The following is a 16,286-nucleotide window of genomic DNA, read 5'->3' as shown; positions in this document are numbered from 1 at the left end:
TCACAAAACCACTGCACAAATCAGGACTGTCCATCTCTGCTCTAGGCCTGTAATAGCAGGGTGGGGTTGGCACAGGAGAGAGTTATGGTGTGCATGTGGACTGGAATAGCAGGCGGCAGCAGGGTGGCACTGAAGGGTGTCAGCGGAGCTGCCTGTGGGGAGCCATGGAATAACAGTGGGAGCTGCAGGTCAGGACTCCGATTCCTGGTAGTGCTGTGTAGGGCCCAAGGCTGAAGTGACCAGGAAGTTTGCATGTCTGGATGGGGACAGGACTGCACTGGGAAGGGGGGCTACATGTCAAGACTGAAATGTGTTTGCAGAGTTGTGTTGTGGAAGGTAGTCCAGCATCTGCCTGTGCTACCGTTGATCCTAGCACTGAGTCTACCCACTGAAAACGTGTTATCCTCCCTGCTTATGCTAAAAGAGAAAAATCGGGGGGTTCTCATTCCCAGTCAATGGGAGAGGGCCCAACAGCAGGAACATAAGGATTTAACCATTTCCCTCTATTCTTCATTTCCCTCCATTGTGCCTAGGTGTTGCAGCACATGGGGTACAGAGCGATAGGCCTCTTGCTGTTTGGAAAGCAAATGAGCAGGCAGCCTTCCCTGGGAGTTCCCGACCGTGAGGGAAGAGGCCTCCTGAGTTTGTTTTAATGTAGATTCTGGATTTACGGTGCAGTGGTTACCCTGATACACCTTCCAGTTTTTGCTTTAGATAATTACTATTGCTTCAGCGCATTCACTATTCCCTAGCTGTTCCCTGTCCGGTATCCCGGGAGCATTGCAAGTAGTGAGGGCACTTTATATGTGGTTATGTTAACTACCGTTCTGAAAGGTGACCACTGTACATGGCATCCAAATGCCAGATCAAAAGGGGATTGTCTGTGGAGGCTGCAGAATGACAAGCTTATCCCTTGCTTCTCTTAGCGACCTCCTGGGCCTTTTCCACCGGTAACTTCTGAGGGCCTGTGGATTTTGTGGGATTTCTGACGGAGTCATTTCAGCCAGGATGGGTTTTTGCCCCTTATTTCCAGCACTGTGATTGGCAGCTGGCTCCCTGAGGGGGCTGAATGGTGCAGCAGGCTCCAGGGGTAGGAATGAGGCAGCTGTGTCTTTAAGGGCCTGCTGTTTAACATTCTCACTGCCGCTGCTGATGCTGCCCTGTGCAGTGATTGGCTGAGGGCCGGGAGAACGGGGAGGCTGGAGATAGATGCTCTCGCCTTCTCCCTTCTCATCCAGGGACCAGAAACAGCAGAATCCTCCAGCCCAAGTCCTGCAGGTGAAGCAAGCTGCCTTCTCCCCACCCCCTGCACATACCCACTGAGGGAGCCTGACTGCGCACACGGCTGCCAGGGGCCAGAGACTGCTCTGCCATGGACTGGAGGAGCAGCAAAGCAGATCAATGAAGCAAAGCCGAGAGCTGATTGCACCGAGCCCCCCACGCCAGCAGCTCTCCAGGGCCTGAGGGGCAGGCTGACATGCTAGCACCTGAATGGCCGGCAATGCAGAACAACAGAAACCGGTTTTATTGGGTGGCTATCCTTTGGAGATAATAGATTTGTAATTCTGGTTTTTGTACAGAAGACTCTGGACCATCTCTGACTACAAGAGGGGGAGGGGGTGCATAGAGGGAGAGGAGGCGGGCGCATTTTCTGCTCGGGGAGGGGGGGTCCCTTTCTCCATCTCTTGCCTTTTTTCCCTTTTGTTCTTGGTTGTGTGTATATTATGAAATCAAATATGCACAAGCACCATCACTGTTGTAAGTGCCCAGAGTGCTACGAAGTGACGCGGATGGCGGCCCTGCGTCGCATGGAGCCTCCATCCTACGGCGAGTGGCAGCATGAGCAGTACGGCTACGGGGGCTATGGCTCACAGACCCTGCCATCCCAGGGGGGAGCCACCCCCACCTCTAGGAGTAAGAGCAAACTCATCCCCACCTCCCGGGACAATGTCCCTGCTCCCCTGAAGCAGGGGCAGGGGAAGAGCACCCCCAAGATGAACGGGAACAGCACAAACTGGTGGCCAGAATGCACATGTTCGAACCGCGACTGGTATGAACAGGTATGGGACACGGGTTGGCTCCCCATGGCCAACGGGGGGAGAGGGGGCTTTTATTACAGGGCTTGTTACCACTCCCCAGGCATCCTAAGCACTCGTTCGGCCTCCGTGTGTCTAGAGTAAATGGGGGGAGGGGGGGTTGAGGTACCTGTGGATGGGGCAGGTGGCTGGAAGGGCCCCTGGATTCTGCAGAATGTGGGTAAGTCATTCGAAAAGAGGCACGTGTTGGCAAGAAGGTGGTGTCCTGTAGCACATTTCGGCACTGCTTGGCTATTGGGGTTGGCTGGATGGGCCAGGACTTTCCAGGCCAGCACTGAGGCGGTGCACTCTCTCGTCTCTCGTTCTGCTCTGGGCTAGGCACAGCCTCCGGAGGCCTTAGCTGCTAAGACATGTCTGACTTCTGCTTGGCACAAGTACCGGTGGTCATTGGCACCCCACCCCAGGTTCTCATTGCTTAGGATGCCGTTGCCTGAAGTCTCGGTGATGTCGAGTGTCCCATCAGACCTTGTGTGCGAGGCACCAGGCATACTGCTCGCAGGGCAGTCTCTGAGGCTGTTGGTGCCAATGGCCAGCACTCACCAAACTAGTTTCCCACCTTCCATTGGGCTTGAGAGCCTGTTCCCCATTCGTTATTCCTAGCTCTCCATCCTCATCGATAATTATATAACCCTCTTCTGGTCTCTGGCATGCCGTGTGCTTTCTGCCTCATTTCACTGCCTTTATTTCTTCCCATCTGATTACTGATCTCCTTAAGGAGCAATTGCCAGGCTGTCTCTCGTCTTTTCTACATGGAGAGACCAATCTTATTTTGAACCCATCAGCCAGCATAGAAAATGGATGGAGTCTGTTTGCAAAGCCGTAAAATGGAGGCTGGACCCAGGCTGAGAAAAAATTTACCTTGCTTTAATGTAAGTCAGCATTTACCTCTGTCTCCTGCTTCTCTCACTCATTAGCTTCAAACCTTACGTTGGACTTTTTATGATTCTTCTAATTATCGTTTTAAGAGCTATACATGAACCGACAACAACGATCAGTCGGAAACGCTCCCCTCCAAACCCTGTTCTTTCCCCTCTACGTCCTTCTTGGTTACTGGCTGAATCCCTGCATGTGTCTGAAATAATCTGGTTCTGAAATGAAACTCCCAGAGGAGTGTTTACAGAGAGTGCCCCAAAACCAAACGTCCTCCTAGGAGGATGGTTTCTTTCCATCTGTCTCTTCACCTAAATCTGTATCTAGCTTTCCTGCTGGATCCTGGCAAGCTGGCTCCATCCCTTCTGTGCTGTAGCTCCATCCAATGCATGGAGCTCGAGAGGCGAGATAGGCACAGGGATGTCAAAGCAGCCAGTGCCTGTTATTCCTTCATTTCTCCTCCCCACCCCCAACCCTGTCAGAGACGGGTGCTGGGATGGCCCACGGTCCTGTTAAGATGATTGCAAACGGTGACAGAGAGAGAGAAATGTCCGTTTGATCAGTGTCATCAGCCGAGCTGGGTTGGGCAGAAGGGGCCATGCTTTCAGATGCAGGAATCCTTCATGTTTTGCAATGGTAGAACAGGAGTCATTTTTCTCTTTGTGATGCTACCACTGAGTGTTAGAGGTTGGTTTGGCTTGGATGTCTGCAGATTGGAGAATGCTTTATTAGGTTCTACCATTGCTAAAGGGAAGAAAGCAAATCCATCTCCCAGCAGTGCAAGGTATAGATGGAGTGATGCCTTGCCGGTGTGCAAGCTTACATGTGGCTAGCAAGGCTCTGCATGTATCATATGTGTGTGTGTGTGTGTGGTATGAACACAGAATGTATCAGAGAAGGCAGAATTGCTCCCTGGTGTGTAGCAAATTTATGCACTGAGTAAAGCTGTGCAGCAAATGCCTCGGCAATGTTCCCATTCTGCTAGGAAGGTGCAAGATGTCTGAGCCTTAGGAATCAATGTTCTTCACCGTCCAGTTGTGGACAGGCAGAGGGACAAAAGGTGGACAAGTAGAAACAGCTGTGCCTGGCCAGTCCAGCAGTAAAGGGGATTGGCTCTGGGGCTGAAAGGGCTTTTGTGATCAAGTGGGAGTGTGATGGGGGCTGCAAATGCTAAAGGTAATTGTTCTGGAGGGAATGTGGAACAAACATCACGGCACTGTGTCGCACTAGGGATAAAGCCAAGCCTGCTCTTACATGGGGCTGTCCCTTTAAATGGTGTAAGTGTTCCTGGAACCACTTCCAAACCTGAGCTGAAAAGGAACGTGCAGACAGAGCAGGAGGAGGAAGAGGGGGCTGGGGGACTGCACTGTGAGAGGAGGGACCCGCTTGTTTCGCTGTGGGCTCTGCACCTCTCTCCTCCTCCGTTGCAACCTGTTCTCTCTCCCTCACATGCAAGCAGGCACGTGTGCACAGTGTCTGCTCAGATGCTTGCAGGCATGCAGTATACTGTGACACACACAAGAGGTGGTCGCGCATACAGTATTCACTCCCATATGGTACATGTTCATTTACCGCCTATAAACACATGAACTGTGTGCCCCACACAAAGGCTTACATTACGTGCCCACACATGCTGCCTTGCACAAAAGCACACCATATAATCAGAAACATTAACACACACCACCTCCCGCCTCTCATGGCCTGGCTTTTTCCCCTCCTCCCCCCACAAATTGCCTTATGCCAGCAATCGAGAAGCCCCTACACCCAATTCCAGGAAGGGCAGAGGGCTCAGAATGGCTTCACTCCTTTCTCTCGTCTCTTTTCTTTTTATGCCCGACTGCCTCTCCTTTTCTAGCTCTCTTCCTTCTCTTCTCTCAGATCCACCCGTCATCTCTTTTCCTCTTATTAATTCGGTCCTTTCTTCTCCTCCACTTTTTCTTTCACCATCTCTCTTGTTCCTTAATTGTTCTGTTTTTCCACATCCCTCCCCGCTCTGCCTGCCAGCACACGGGGAATGGGGAGTGGGGCCGGGCGTGGGTGAGCAGAGGAATCAGCGCTAACCCTTTCCTAGAGAAAGGGAAGAAAGGCAGAGAGCAACATTATCCGGTCAGGCAGCATCACCGAGCTGCAGTGGCTAGAGGAACTAAGTGCCAGAAGCCCCTCCCCTCCCCTTCACATTGATGCTCCAGGCTTCCCAGGGGAGAGAAGCATTTCGAAATTCCCAGGACGTCCATCTAAGGCTGCGCTGACATGTTGTGCTGAAGCCTATGCTTTGTTTGTCCCTTGCACTAAGGTTCTAGGACATGGATGCCAATGTTTGCACTCCATAAGCACGGCACAATCACAAACAGAGCAGGCAGGAACCAGACCCTTTCCCACCCCACCCCGGAACAATCTTCGGAACCAGCCTCAGCCGAAGGGCCTCCTCTCCACCCACGAGAGCCCAAAACACAGTGGGGGTCTGGTCACTGTGAAGGGGAGCCCCAATGGTTAGAAAGAGACAAACTGAGACATCCAAGTTTCAGAGAGTTGTTCTGGGATACTAAGAATTTCCAGTGACAGATGGAGAATTACCACATGGGCAGAACTTCTGGGGCCCAGAGGGGAGCGTAGACATACTTTAAATTAAGCTGGTCGCTAACCATCCTAGTAGCAAATGTCCTGTATTTCTTGAGGCTGCCTCAGCTTCGCTGTCCCTGCTTGATGTGAAATGCCCATTACTGAATAAAGGATCCAGTGCAGCAGAGTTCTCCCACTGTCTCCTTCCATGGGCCTCTCTGGAATTCCGTGGCACTGTAGAAGTTTAAAAAGCCTGCCATCCATGTCATTTGGGGGTGGGGGGGAGACTATGCAAATGGGGGAGAAATATGGTCACGCAGGCAGAGTGGCATTAGAAGACCGTTCGATAAACAGCCAAACATGACTGTATCTGAGTGCAGGAAGTACCCACAGATGCAAACCAGGAGGTAGGTGATGAGGGTGGCTCCGAGTACCTGTCGACCCATGGCTTGGCTAAAGGAGCAAGAGGTGCCTGGTGGTGTCTTTTTCTGAGGGAACCTAAGGACTAAACTTCCTGGAGAGGGCATCTCGGGGATCCCAGCAGCACGTAGAAACGTCCCCTTTGGCAGGATTTTGTACCTGTGCAGGGAAAAGCAGTAGAAGGGTCAGGCAGCCATGTCCATGGGTGTGGGCTGGTTTGATGTCTGTGGGGAGTTGCTAAGGAAAGGTTAGTTGACCACTGAAAGTATCATTTGCTTTAATTTCTCCCTTCAGTTGGGAGAATTGACGTGGTGTTTTTGGCACAATCGCGGCAGGCGTGTCTGGAGGTAGCACTTGGCCTGCAAGGGCCGACCTGCTGGTTTTGACAAGGATTAGGACGTTGGCGTTCTGAGACCCCAGGGGATAACGGGTTGGAACCAGGACGACAAAGCACCAAGAATCCAGAGAACTGTACCCGAGATTTGGGAAGGAGGAAATGGTTTTTAACGTCACAGGGAGCACTGGGGCTCAGAAGGATAAGGAGAGGAGTGAGCCAGGCTTCACAGCACTGTGAAAGGGGAAGAAGCCCATCTGGAGATGGTCTCAGGTGCTGTTGTGAGAGGGGTTGCTTAGGTGGGTGACCTCCGAGATTTTGCTGGGTAAGGGGAGGTTGATGTGGGTCTGTATCTGAAAAAGAGAAGATGTAGGGAAAAAAATTCTGAGATGAGAGTGTGGATATTGGTCTTCAGAATATCAGGGAAGACACAGTGGGCTAGTGAGCAGTGAATGGCCGATTACTGTAAAGGGCAAGATTAGCAAACAGGACGTACACAGCGAGGGAACAGGCTGGAAGCCAGAGATGATGCCTCGCTGGCTTCCAGAAGAGGTGGAGGGGATGGTGAACAAGAAAAGGGTGATGGGGACATGGAGACATACGAGGTGGTAAGGTTGGCAGGCTGATGTTGCTATGGCTACTTATATTCTATTCATGGAAGAAATTAGCTAAATCTTTGTACTTGAAGATGGAGGAGGAGGAGGGAGTTCTCAGTGTTTCGGGGAGAGAGGAGGAGAGAGAGAAGCCAAAGCAGGAAAGGGGTAAATTTTCCTTCCAAGCTCCATTCCTGGTGTGTGGAGACGTAATTCTATAAAGTGTGAAATTCTGGCCTGTCCAGGCCAGGGAAAGTGAAGGAAGGTGAGAATTTACAGACCAGAAATAAGGCACAGTAGCGGCTGAGTCTCCAAGGCACAGTGAGCCTGTCAGCTGCCTCCAGCGGGACTGATACATTCCAGAAGGAATGGGGAATTGCACATGGCAGGCCATACTGGAACATACCAAGAGGGCCTTTTCGTGGAAGGAGCAAGCTCAGCTGCACATCAGGAGGGATTTGCTGCACATCAGGACTTGGTTTTAATTAAAGATTTCAAACCCTGTGAAAGCTATTTTTAGCAATTTAGACGTAGATAAAACAATAGCAAAATCCGCCCTTAGCCTCTCCTCTCCCCTTGCTGTTTCAGGGGCTGAATACAGTGCAAAAGAGGATGCATTGATCCTGTTCCTATATATGTTCTCCTCCCCCCCCCCCCATTGCTGTCCCCACCTGGTTTTCCTGTCACCTCTCTGACCATTCCCAAAGTGTCTTTCGCTGGGTTAGCCTCACCCCTACCCTTCCTCTCCCCTTGGTTGTGGGAGTCCTGGGGCTGCTGCCCGGGGCCTTCCTCTTTCTCTCACTTGACACCCTCTCTTCTGTTCACCTACATTCATTTACCACCTCTTTGCTGCTGATGTGTAAATCTGTGTAGCTGCTCTCGCCGTGTCTCCTTCCATCCAACCCTACATGTGAGCTGGGGTCTTCACAGTGCTTCCTGGCTGGCTTGCCATCCGCTAGCTGAACATGGCCAGAAACTGAACTGCTCATCTTCCTTCCCAGACCTTCACCGCTTCCCCTTGGACAGATACTCCTTCCTGTCACTCATGCCCATACCTTAGTAACCTTCAGCTCCTCCCTCGCCCATGTCCTACACATGCAGGCGTCTGAAAAGTCTGTTCCTTTCCCTCTCTGTGCCTACAGGGAAACGTTCAGTCAGCCCCTGGTCATCTTGATTATTGTAACCTCTTCCTCTCTAGCCTTCCTGACACCCTGTCACCCCCTCCAGTCCACACAAATCGCTGCCACCAAGATAATCTTCCCACCTGTTTGATAGGACCAGTCTCACACACTCCTCAAATCCTGCACTGCTTCCACCCCATCTGCTTCCAGCATCTTCTGCGCTTAAGTCATATTGGGCCAGATCCTCAGCTCTTTGTAACTCAGCCAAGCTCCATTGACTTCAGTGGCACTTTTTGCTACTTTATGCCATCTGAGCACCTGGCCCATCAAGGCCCATTAACTTGATGGTAGGATATCCCTGAGAAACTATCAGTGAGATGGCCTGAAATGCTGCATTAGACGGAGAGAGGCCAGGGGTGGAGAGGTAAATTTTGTGAATTATTGGCATAAAGATGGTAGTTGAAACCATGTGAGCAGAGAGATCACCCAAGAATAAGGTGCAGAGGGAGAAAAGGGGAGTGAAATCCATGAGACCCCACGAAAAGAGGGAAGGAAGGGGACCTGGTTTCTTGTCTAATTAAGACATGGACCAACAATTCAGGAGAGGGGAGGTGTGGAGAATTTAATGGTGAGGGTTCCAAGGCGGGAAAGATTTTGTAAGATGCAGGTTTCAGGAGAGATGGTGCTTTATGAAGAAGATTGTCATCCCAGAAAGATTGTTGCCTCGTGAGAGTTATCAGGTTGTGTTACCATCACACACCAAGGCAGGGCGTGCTCAGCGTCGCATCCTATGTGCTTTTTAACATGGAGCAATGACTCCTCTGGTCTGCAGTACAACTGGTCACTGCTATTCGTTGTCTAGTGTCCTCCCTGTGCTTCCCACGGAAGGTGACCTAGGAACTATTTCTGGTGAGCACAGAAATCCAGATCAGGGACCGTTCTCCCACAGGGCCAATGGGCATTTCTCCGAGTAAAACCTGGGTAAGTGATGTCCCACCAGAGCTGACACTGCAAGGTGCTGAGAATTGGGGGCACTCCTAATCTCACAGGAGTGAACCCTCAATGATCAGTGATAATTCCATTCAAAAGCAAGTCTCCTGTCACAGTATAGTTGGCCCTTTGACATGTGACGGCATGACACATGGTGAGACAGATGGGTATACCGCCATTGGAAGTATTGAGCCAAGTCCTGCCATGGAGTTGTAGAAAGGGTAAATAACCCACATGTGTACGTCTTTTTCAAGAGTGTCAATCCAAGCTGGATCCCATGGTACAAAGCCTGCCGACGGAGGAAGGTGTGAGTCCCAGACACCGGTGGGTGGCTGGCTGGCACAACGTAATTGACAAGCTCGGATGGTGGCCCAACTTGGCTTGCAGAAGCTGCACACTGACACAGCACAGAGTCCTTGTAACAGGCAGGCAGCTAAACCCAGGGCAACCAAGCAAGAAAGAGAAAAGCCAGCCCTCCCAGCTGCTCAAATCGCTGCAGACAGGAACCACCCAGAGGGCCAGAGCCATCATGGCTCCCACATGGCAAAGGAGAAGCGTCCAAAAATGTAGTAAAATAGACCCTTAACCCTGAAAGTGGGCTTTAACTAGAACAAGTGAATGTTTTTATAAAAGGTAAAATATACAGCACGTCTGATAACTCATAGCCATGTGTCTAGCCACACCTCAGGGAAGGGAGTCAGTGTGTTTGAGCGGATCGGGCACTGGACTAGGAGGATGGAAACCTGGATTCTGTTCCGAGTTCTGCAGTGACCTGGGGGTGGTCTTGGGCAAGTCCTTGTGCCTCAACTTCCCCCCCTGTACTACAGGGATCAGACCTTCGCCGCACAGGGATCTGAGCGCTACAGATGGAAAGTGCTGTGTACATCGAACGATTGTTATGTCTAAACCTAAGGCTAAGGAAAACAGATCACCCAGGGAAAATGTTGTGAAGTTGGAGCTATGGTTATAAATACATATCAGTAATTTAAGGGGTAAAAAACCCTTAATACAACATTTAACAAACCCAAGCGTCTCTGTCTGAAACGTAAAGTTAGAATGTCAAAAGTTTACTTGACACCAACTATCCCGAGGTGCGTGTGAGGGTGAAAAGTGCCGGGGCTGCCTGGAGTGAGGATTCGACAGGGCTATTCAGATGCTATCAGCATAAAGTTCTCCTTTTTGTTACTTCTTTGGTTTACACTTCTGTGAACAATCATTTGGATTTGAGGTTCTGTTATCAAGGATGTGGTTTGCTTTTGCAGCACCCAAGAAATGCTTCTTAACGTTCAGTAACTATTCAACACACAGCACAAAGCAAAACAGAAAAGAAACTGTAATATTTGAAACTCCAAAGATTAAGCAAATCGTCTTTTAAACAACCTCCCATATTCCCTCTTTCTTTCTGTATCTGTCTTTGTTTTTAAGGGAGAAACCCTTGCATGAGTGTATCAGATGACAGTAAATGTTCTTGTTGTGGGAATGAGAGTCAATTTTAGGGGGTAACTGTCAGGACAAAAAGGATCTGTGAGTACATAGCACCTATAAAAATTGGGTTTAGAGGCTTGAATACGGAGCAAGACACCTAACTTTCATGTTCAAACCTAATTGCCTTAATTGTTTTTAAATGAAAATTTAGAGGCTTCAGAAGCTGACTGCTTTTGCCTGGGAAAGCTTCCTGTCTGCCCTATTCTGCTGGGTAAGGGTTTCTTCTAGTCCCTAAAAGCCCCCCAGAGTGAACACAGAAAAGCATGGAGCTCTGTGTCCCTGCTAGTGAATGTTAAACCCTGCATATTTCTGCAGCCCAGCCAAGAATCCTTGCAACTGGGGACGTTTTCAGCCCTGTATGTTTCCCTGTTTTGCACAGATCTGGGATGTTTAAAACTAGGTCCACAATGATTTATGCAGCAGAGTGTATGCAGCCTAAGTACAAAGGTGTCTCTGGCTTAAGGTTCAGATTCGGAGTGGCTGACCGTAGTACAGAGTTTGCTAGGTTGTAAAATCTCAGACTCCTGGCATGAAAGCTGTGCATGGGGAAAGCTGAGGCAGTTGGATGTGTCTGTTGTTATTATTTGTGTGTATTGCGGTAACACCTCGGAGCCCCATGGTGACGGGCACTGTTCAGACACACAGCTAAAAGCAGTCTTTGCTCCAATGAGTTTCTGTGTCCAGGGTCACAGGGGAAAAGTATCAAGGGAAGGTGAAGAGGAGAACAGGCTCTGGTTTGGGTACCGGTATGTCTAGCGGTGAAGATGTGGCAGTGTGGACTCTGGCATGGACTAGGCCTGAGAGTATGTATCCAGGCCGCTGGACAGCCCAGGCTGACGTCTGCACCACTTTGTCTTCACTGCTAGTTTGAGCCACGCTAGCTAGATTGAAGCTAACACACGTATGCCTACGCCAGCTGCAAACAGACCACTGGCTGCCGTGTAGGCATACCCTGAGTGGTGTGGGTGGCTGTGCTCCGCTTGTGCTCACATACAGAGAGCTGCCGGCGTGCTGCTCAGCAGCAAGCAGGGGGTTGCAAAGACAAGACCCCTGTGTGGAACTTCATGGCCTATCTCTTCTCCCCCCTTCCAGGTTTCTCCTACAATTTCCAGCCTTGCAGTGGGTATAGGGCTTGGCTGCTGGCTCCTCTTCAGACTCACTGGGGTTGGGGTGGGTTGCGTGTGGTTTTGCGGTCAGTCTGGTGGCATTTCTTTACCACTGCAGGCTTCACCCCTTTACCCTTTAAATGGCCTCAGCCTGGGATCACTTTTGTCAAACCCAAGAAAAAAACAAACAAATGGAGTTTTGTTTGAGCCCAGTCATGAGCTAGGACTTCCTGCACTCTGCTGCAGGGCTGTTTTACAGCCTTATTGCCCACTCACTGCTTGGAAAATGTCCTGACGTTCAGCTTAAATTTTCCTTTGCTCAGTTTTATGCCATTCCTCCTAGTTCAGCTCCAGGGATCCCTAAACTCTCCCTCTCTCTCTTTGGAGTTTGCACACCTCAGACAAATGCAGACAGTTGTTCTGTCCTCTCTAGCTGTTCTATAAAGAGACGATGCAGGTAATAAAAGGCAGCTCCGGAGAGCTGCAAGAAATGGCCCGGATCCAACCAGAGTGGGGAGTGGAAAGAGTGCCGAAGCATCAGTGCCGTGCAGAGACTTACAAGAAGCCCAGCGAATGGCAAGAATGTGAGCTGGGACTGTAGGGAGCCCATCTCAACATGAAAGAGGAACTATACATCATCTCTTCATGGAAGCCTTATAAAAGCAGCTTTTCTAGGCCACCAGCCAGACGAATGCTTAGAAACAGTATATAAATCTGCATTCTCCTAAGGGTTAGGCTGACAGATGTGAGCCCTGGGCAGTCTGAAGGCATACGATAGGAGCTCCTTTCTATCCCACTGGAGAAACACAGATTTCTCTTTTTCTTCTGCAATCTCCTGGGATTAGAAAGAGGAAGCAAATCTGCTCCGTCACATTGGACGTGGCAGGTGAGAATCCTGCCAGACCTTTGATGGTAAGGCACGGTGACCAGGCTTTGGAGTGCTCCAAAAAGGCTGAACCGGGACAACTTGGAATCCCTTCGACACAGAGCCCAGTGCAGGAGGGAGAGACCAGAATCTCTTCTTCAGATACACAGAGTGACATTCAGAGACACAGAGAGAACATCAGTGCAAACTGAATTAGAACACTGAGGATTACGCTATCACGGGCTTTATTATCCACAGATTTCAGAGTGGTACCGTGTTAGTCTCTTTTAGGAACACAAGGAACCACATCAGCCACACCATCAGGGGCTCGTTCACCTGCACATCTACCAATGTGATATATGCCATCATGTGCCAGCAATGCCCCTCTGCCATGTACATTGGCCAAACCGGACAGTCTCTACGCAAAAGAATAAATGGACACAAATCAGACATCAAGAATTATAACATTCAAAAACCAGTCGGAGAACACTTCAGCCTCCCTGGTCACTCAACAACAGACTTAAAAGTGACATTTCTTCAACAAAAAAACTTCAAAAACAGACTCCAATGAGAAACTGCAGAACTGGAATTAATTTGCAAACTGGACACCATGAAATTAGGCCTGAATAAAGACTGGGAGTGGATGGGTCACTATAAAAACTAATTTCCCCATGCTAATTTTCCCCTCCTGTTACTCACACCTCCTTGTCAACTGTTTGAAATAGGCCATCCTGATTACCACTCCAAAAGTGATCCTTCCTCCTATTGATAATAGCCCACTTTAATTGAATTGTCTCCTTAGAACTGACCCTCCTACTTGGTAAGGCAACTCCCATCTTTTCGTGTGTGTGTGTGTGTGTGTGTGTGTGTGTGTGTGTGTGTACAGCAGCGGCTCCAGGCCCCAGCACCCCAAGCGCATGCTTGGGGCAGCAAGCCGCGGGGGGCGCTCTGCCGGCGCCGCGAGGGTGGCCGGCGGCTTGCCTTCCACGGCTTGCCTGCGGAAGGTCCGCTGGTCCCGCGGCTTCGAAGGACCTCCCAAATCTTCCTACTGTATTTTCCACTCCATGCATCTGATGAAGTGGGTTTTAGCCCACGAAAGCTTATGCCCAAATAAATTTGTTAGTCTCTAAGGTGTCACAAGGACTCCTCATTGATTATACACAGAGACATGTAGCCCCTTCCACATTCAAACTCCAGGCCTCGGACCTGAAGGTAGCAGCATCACTCCCCTAACTAACAATAGGAGGCATTTCACTTTACTTAGAAAGGGGGCTAATGGATCTAGACAAGCCCTCGCAGTGGTGCCAAGTCATAGATCAGATCCAGGTAAATGTATCTCTGGTGTAAAGAGAAGCAGGACCTGGGTTAGCTCTGCTCCAAAAGTTCAAATATAGACCCAAAATAACTGCACATCTATATGCTCCAAAGGAAGGAGCTGGAGGGATTATTGTTCTGCCTTCTGATTTGCAAGTCGCACCTTCCTGGCTCTCTGAGTTCCCCAGGGAGGAATGTCTTCATCCCAGGCATGATCAAAGCGTATGCTTCTTGGCGTCCTAAGGAACTCATTCATAGCGCAGCAGGCAGATCGGGTGGTGGGAAAAGAATTATCCATGAAAAGCTTCAGCAGAGGCTGGAGAGAAACAGATGAGCAACTCTGTACGTACTAGGGTGAATCCTGCTAAAGGTAAGCCAGCTTGGTTTGCTGTTGCACAGAGACAGGGGCTCACTCCTGGGAAATTAATTAATTTAAATAGTGAGAAACTTCCCCACCTACGGCAAGACACTGCTTCTGTGGAGGTGACCTGCCAACAGAACAGGGTTTCCATGAATCTGTGCTTTCTGTACATCCTGTGGCGCTGACACTCCAGTGCAGTTGCCTGTCCATTTCCCAGTCAGTGTCTGACAATCTAGGGCCTTTCAGGCTGTCAGTTTATGAAAAGTTTGTACATTTGTGTAGACGCTCATCCTGTGGCAGTGGGCGCCAGAGGATTGCTTGTGGCACGTTCCTCACCGTGGATGGAACTGTCACTGAGCCTCTCTCTCCCCACTCTGAGATTCCAGGCATCACACTTTGAACGAGGACAAAGCTTCATCATCAGATATTTGAAAAACCATTTCCTTGTCTGTGTTACTAGTAACCCCTTTACAAAGTAAAGGCATTGAAAAGTCCAATTGGCTTTTCCCTCTGTATGTGGTTCATGCAAATGGAGGGAGATGCAGAAACTACCAAATGAAAATAGGCAAGTCAGTGTAACTTCTTGTTTCTCATGCACTAGCACAAAGCTACAGATGTGGCCCTCCGCCAGTGTGCATGTGTGTTACTCTGTGGCTGAGCCACAGGGCATGCGACTCTGTCAAAGAGCCTGGAAAGACTGTTCAGCCTCCAGTCTCTCAGCCAAGATGGCAGCCATCAAACCACACTGGAAGGGAAGGGTCATTGGTTTATTTTTTAAAAACCAGCATTTCCTGTGACTGGAGCACTTCTGTGGGCCTAAGGCTTTGGAAAAGCCTGTTTTTACATATGCTGAATTTTGGCTCAGGTACTGACAGGGGCGGTTCTAGCTTTTTTGCCGCCCCAAGCACAGCAGGCAGGCTGCCTTCGGCGGCTTGCCTGCAGGAGGTCCCCGGTCCCGCAGCTTTGGTGTACCTGCCGCCAAATTGCCACCCAATCCCACGGGACCAGCGGACCTCCTGCAGGCGCGCCGCCGAAGGCTGCCTGACTGCTGCCCTCGCAGGGACCGGCAGGCCGCCCCCCCCCCCCCGGCTTGCTGCCTCAGGCACGCACTTGGAGCGCTGGTGCCTGGAGTCACCGCTGGGTACTGACCACAACAGCATAGGAGCAGAGGAGTATTAGTAGTGTAAACTTCCAAAGAGCGTGACTTGTACTAGGCTCTTGTGCTGAAGGGAGCAGCCACCTCCTTGCAGTACAGCTGAAATGGACAAACTCATGCCCCTTATTATAACTGGCCAGCCGGCGTGATCTTTGGCTGCATTGTGGAAGGCAAACAGGTCTTTGTGCATTCAGCCCCTGCCCTCCTTGGGCCTGGCGGCCACGAGCTCCTAACCAGCTGTGCTGTGGTGCCTCACAGCTTGTTGGGGTGAAGAGAGCAACAGCAGCGTTTGACAGAAATTGTGAGAAGGACAAAGAACTAAAGAAGCTTTACGTCTCACGAGTGTCCAGAATCGGAATGGAGGGGCTCCTAAATGGGGACGAATGCAGATCAGCTTGCCGGTGTATGAATGAGTGACAGACTCCAAAGGAGACGCACGGTAAAAACCAGCCAAGGGAAAAGCTGGAAAAGACGTGGGATTATCCTGTAAACTCTTCTGTGTGTACCACCCCCCCGCCACCCCGTGCTGATTGGGGCCAATAGGCACAACCTCAGAGTCCATAAATGTGACCATTTCTATCCCGTAAGTTCAGGTTCCTGACTCCACACCTAATAAATGGCAGCCCGGCAGGTCTGGATGGCCCAGGGTAGGTTTGAGGTTACTGTGAGGAATGGTTGAGAGCAATTGGAAGGAGGAACACAAATTTTCCACCTCCTCCACCCGAACCTGCAGTCTCCCCTGCCAGCAGTCCCGGCAGCAGCTGTGCCTGCTTTAGTCCATCCCGGCAGCAGCTGTGCCCTAACCAACACTCTGCGTCCCCAGGGAGATCTGTAGGGCGCCAGACCCGTCCAGAGAGTCTGTGATTGGGCAGTCACTGGCTGCTTCCTCCATTGTTACTTGAGGGCTGGGTCTGGTTCTGGCTCCCATCAGTGCCAGTGTTTGGTGCTCTGGACGGCACAGTGTGCAGATCTTCCCCCCGTGCACCACAGACTGCCATGGCTGCTGGCAGCGTATT

The 16,286-nt window shown here is 50.5% G+C and overlaps 1 protein-coding gene across 5 annotated transcripts in view; it reads left to right on the top strand.

Moving 5' to 3' along the window:
* DLG3 (discs large MAGUK scaffold protein 3) overlaps positions 1-16,286 on the top strand; it is a 169,684-nt gene that overhangs the window by 49,276 nt on the left and 104,122 nt on the right. The window contains exon 1 of one of the 5 annotated variants that reach the window (XM_045030740.1): positions 1,709-2,060. The exons of 3 other annotated variants lie outside the window; for them this stretch is intronic. In XM_045030740.1, coding sequence (XP_044886675.1) covers positions 1,725-2,060 — 336 coding nt within the window. In that variant the 5' untranslated portion in view covers positions 1,709-1,724. Of the gene's footprint in view, positions 1-1,708; positions 2,061-16,286 lie in introns of those variants that run through there. One more of the 5 variants, XM_045030736.1, reaches the window with a different exon arrangement.

The sequence above is a fragment of the Mauremys mutica genome, chromosome 9 (genome assembly GCF_020497125.1).
Source record: "Mauremys mutica isolate MM-2020 ecotype Southern chromosome 9, ASM2049712v1, whole genome shotgun sequence".
Classification (NCBI taxonomy): domain Eukaryota; kingdom Metazoa; phylum Chordata; order Testudines; family Geoemydidae; genus Mauremys; species Mauremys mutica.
This window is presented reverse-complemented; position numbering and strand designations above follow the sequence as displayed.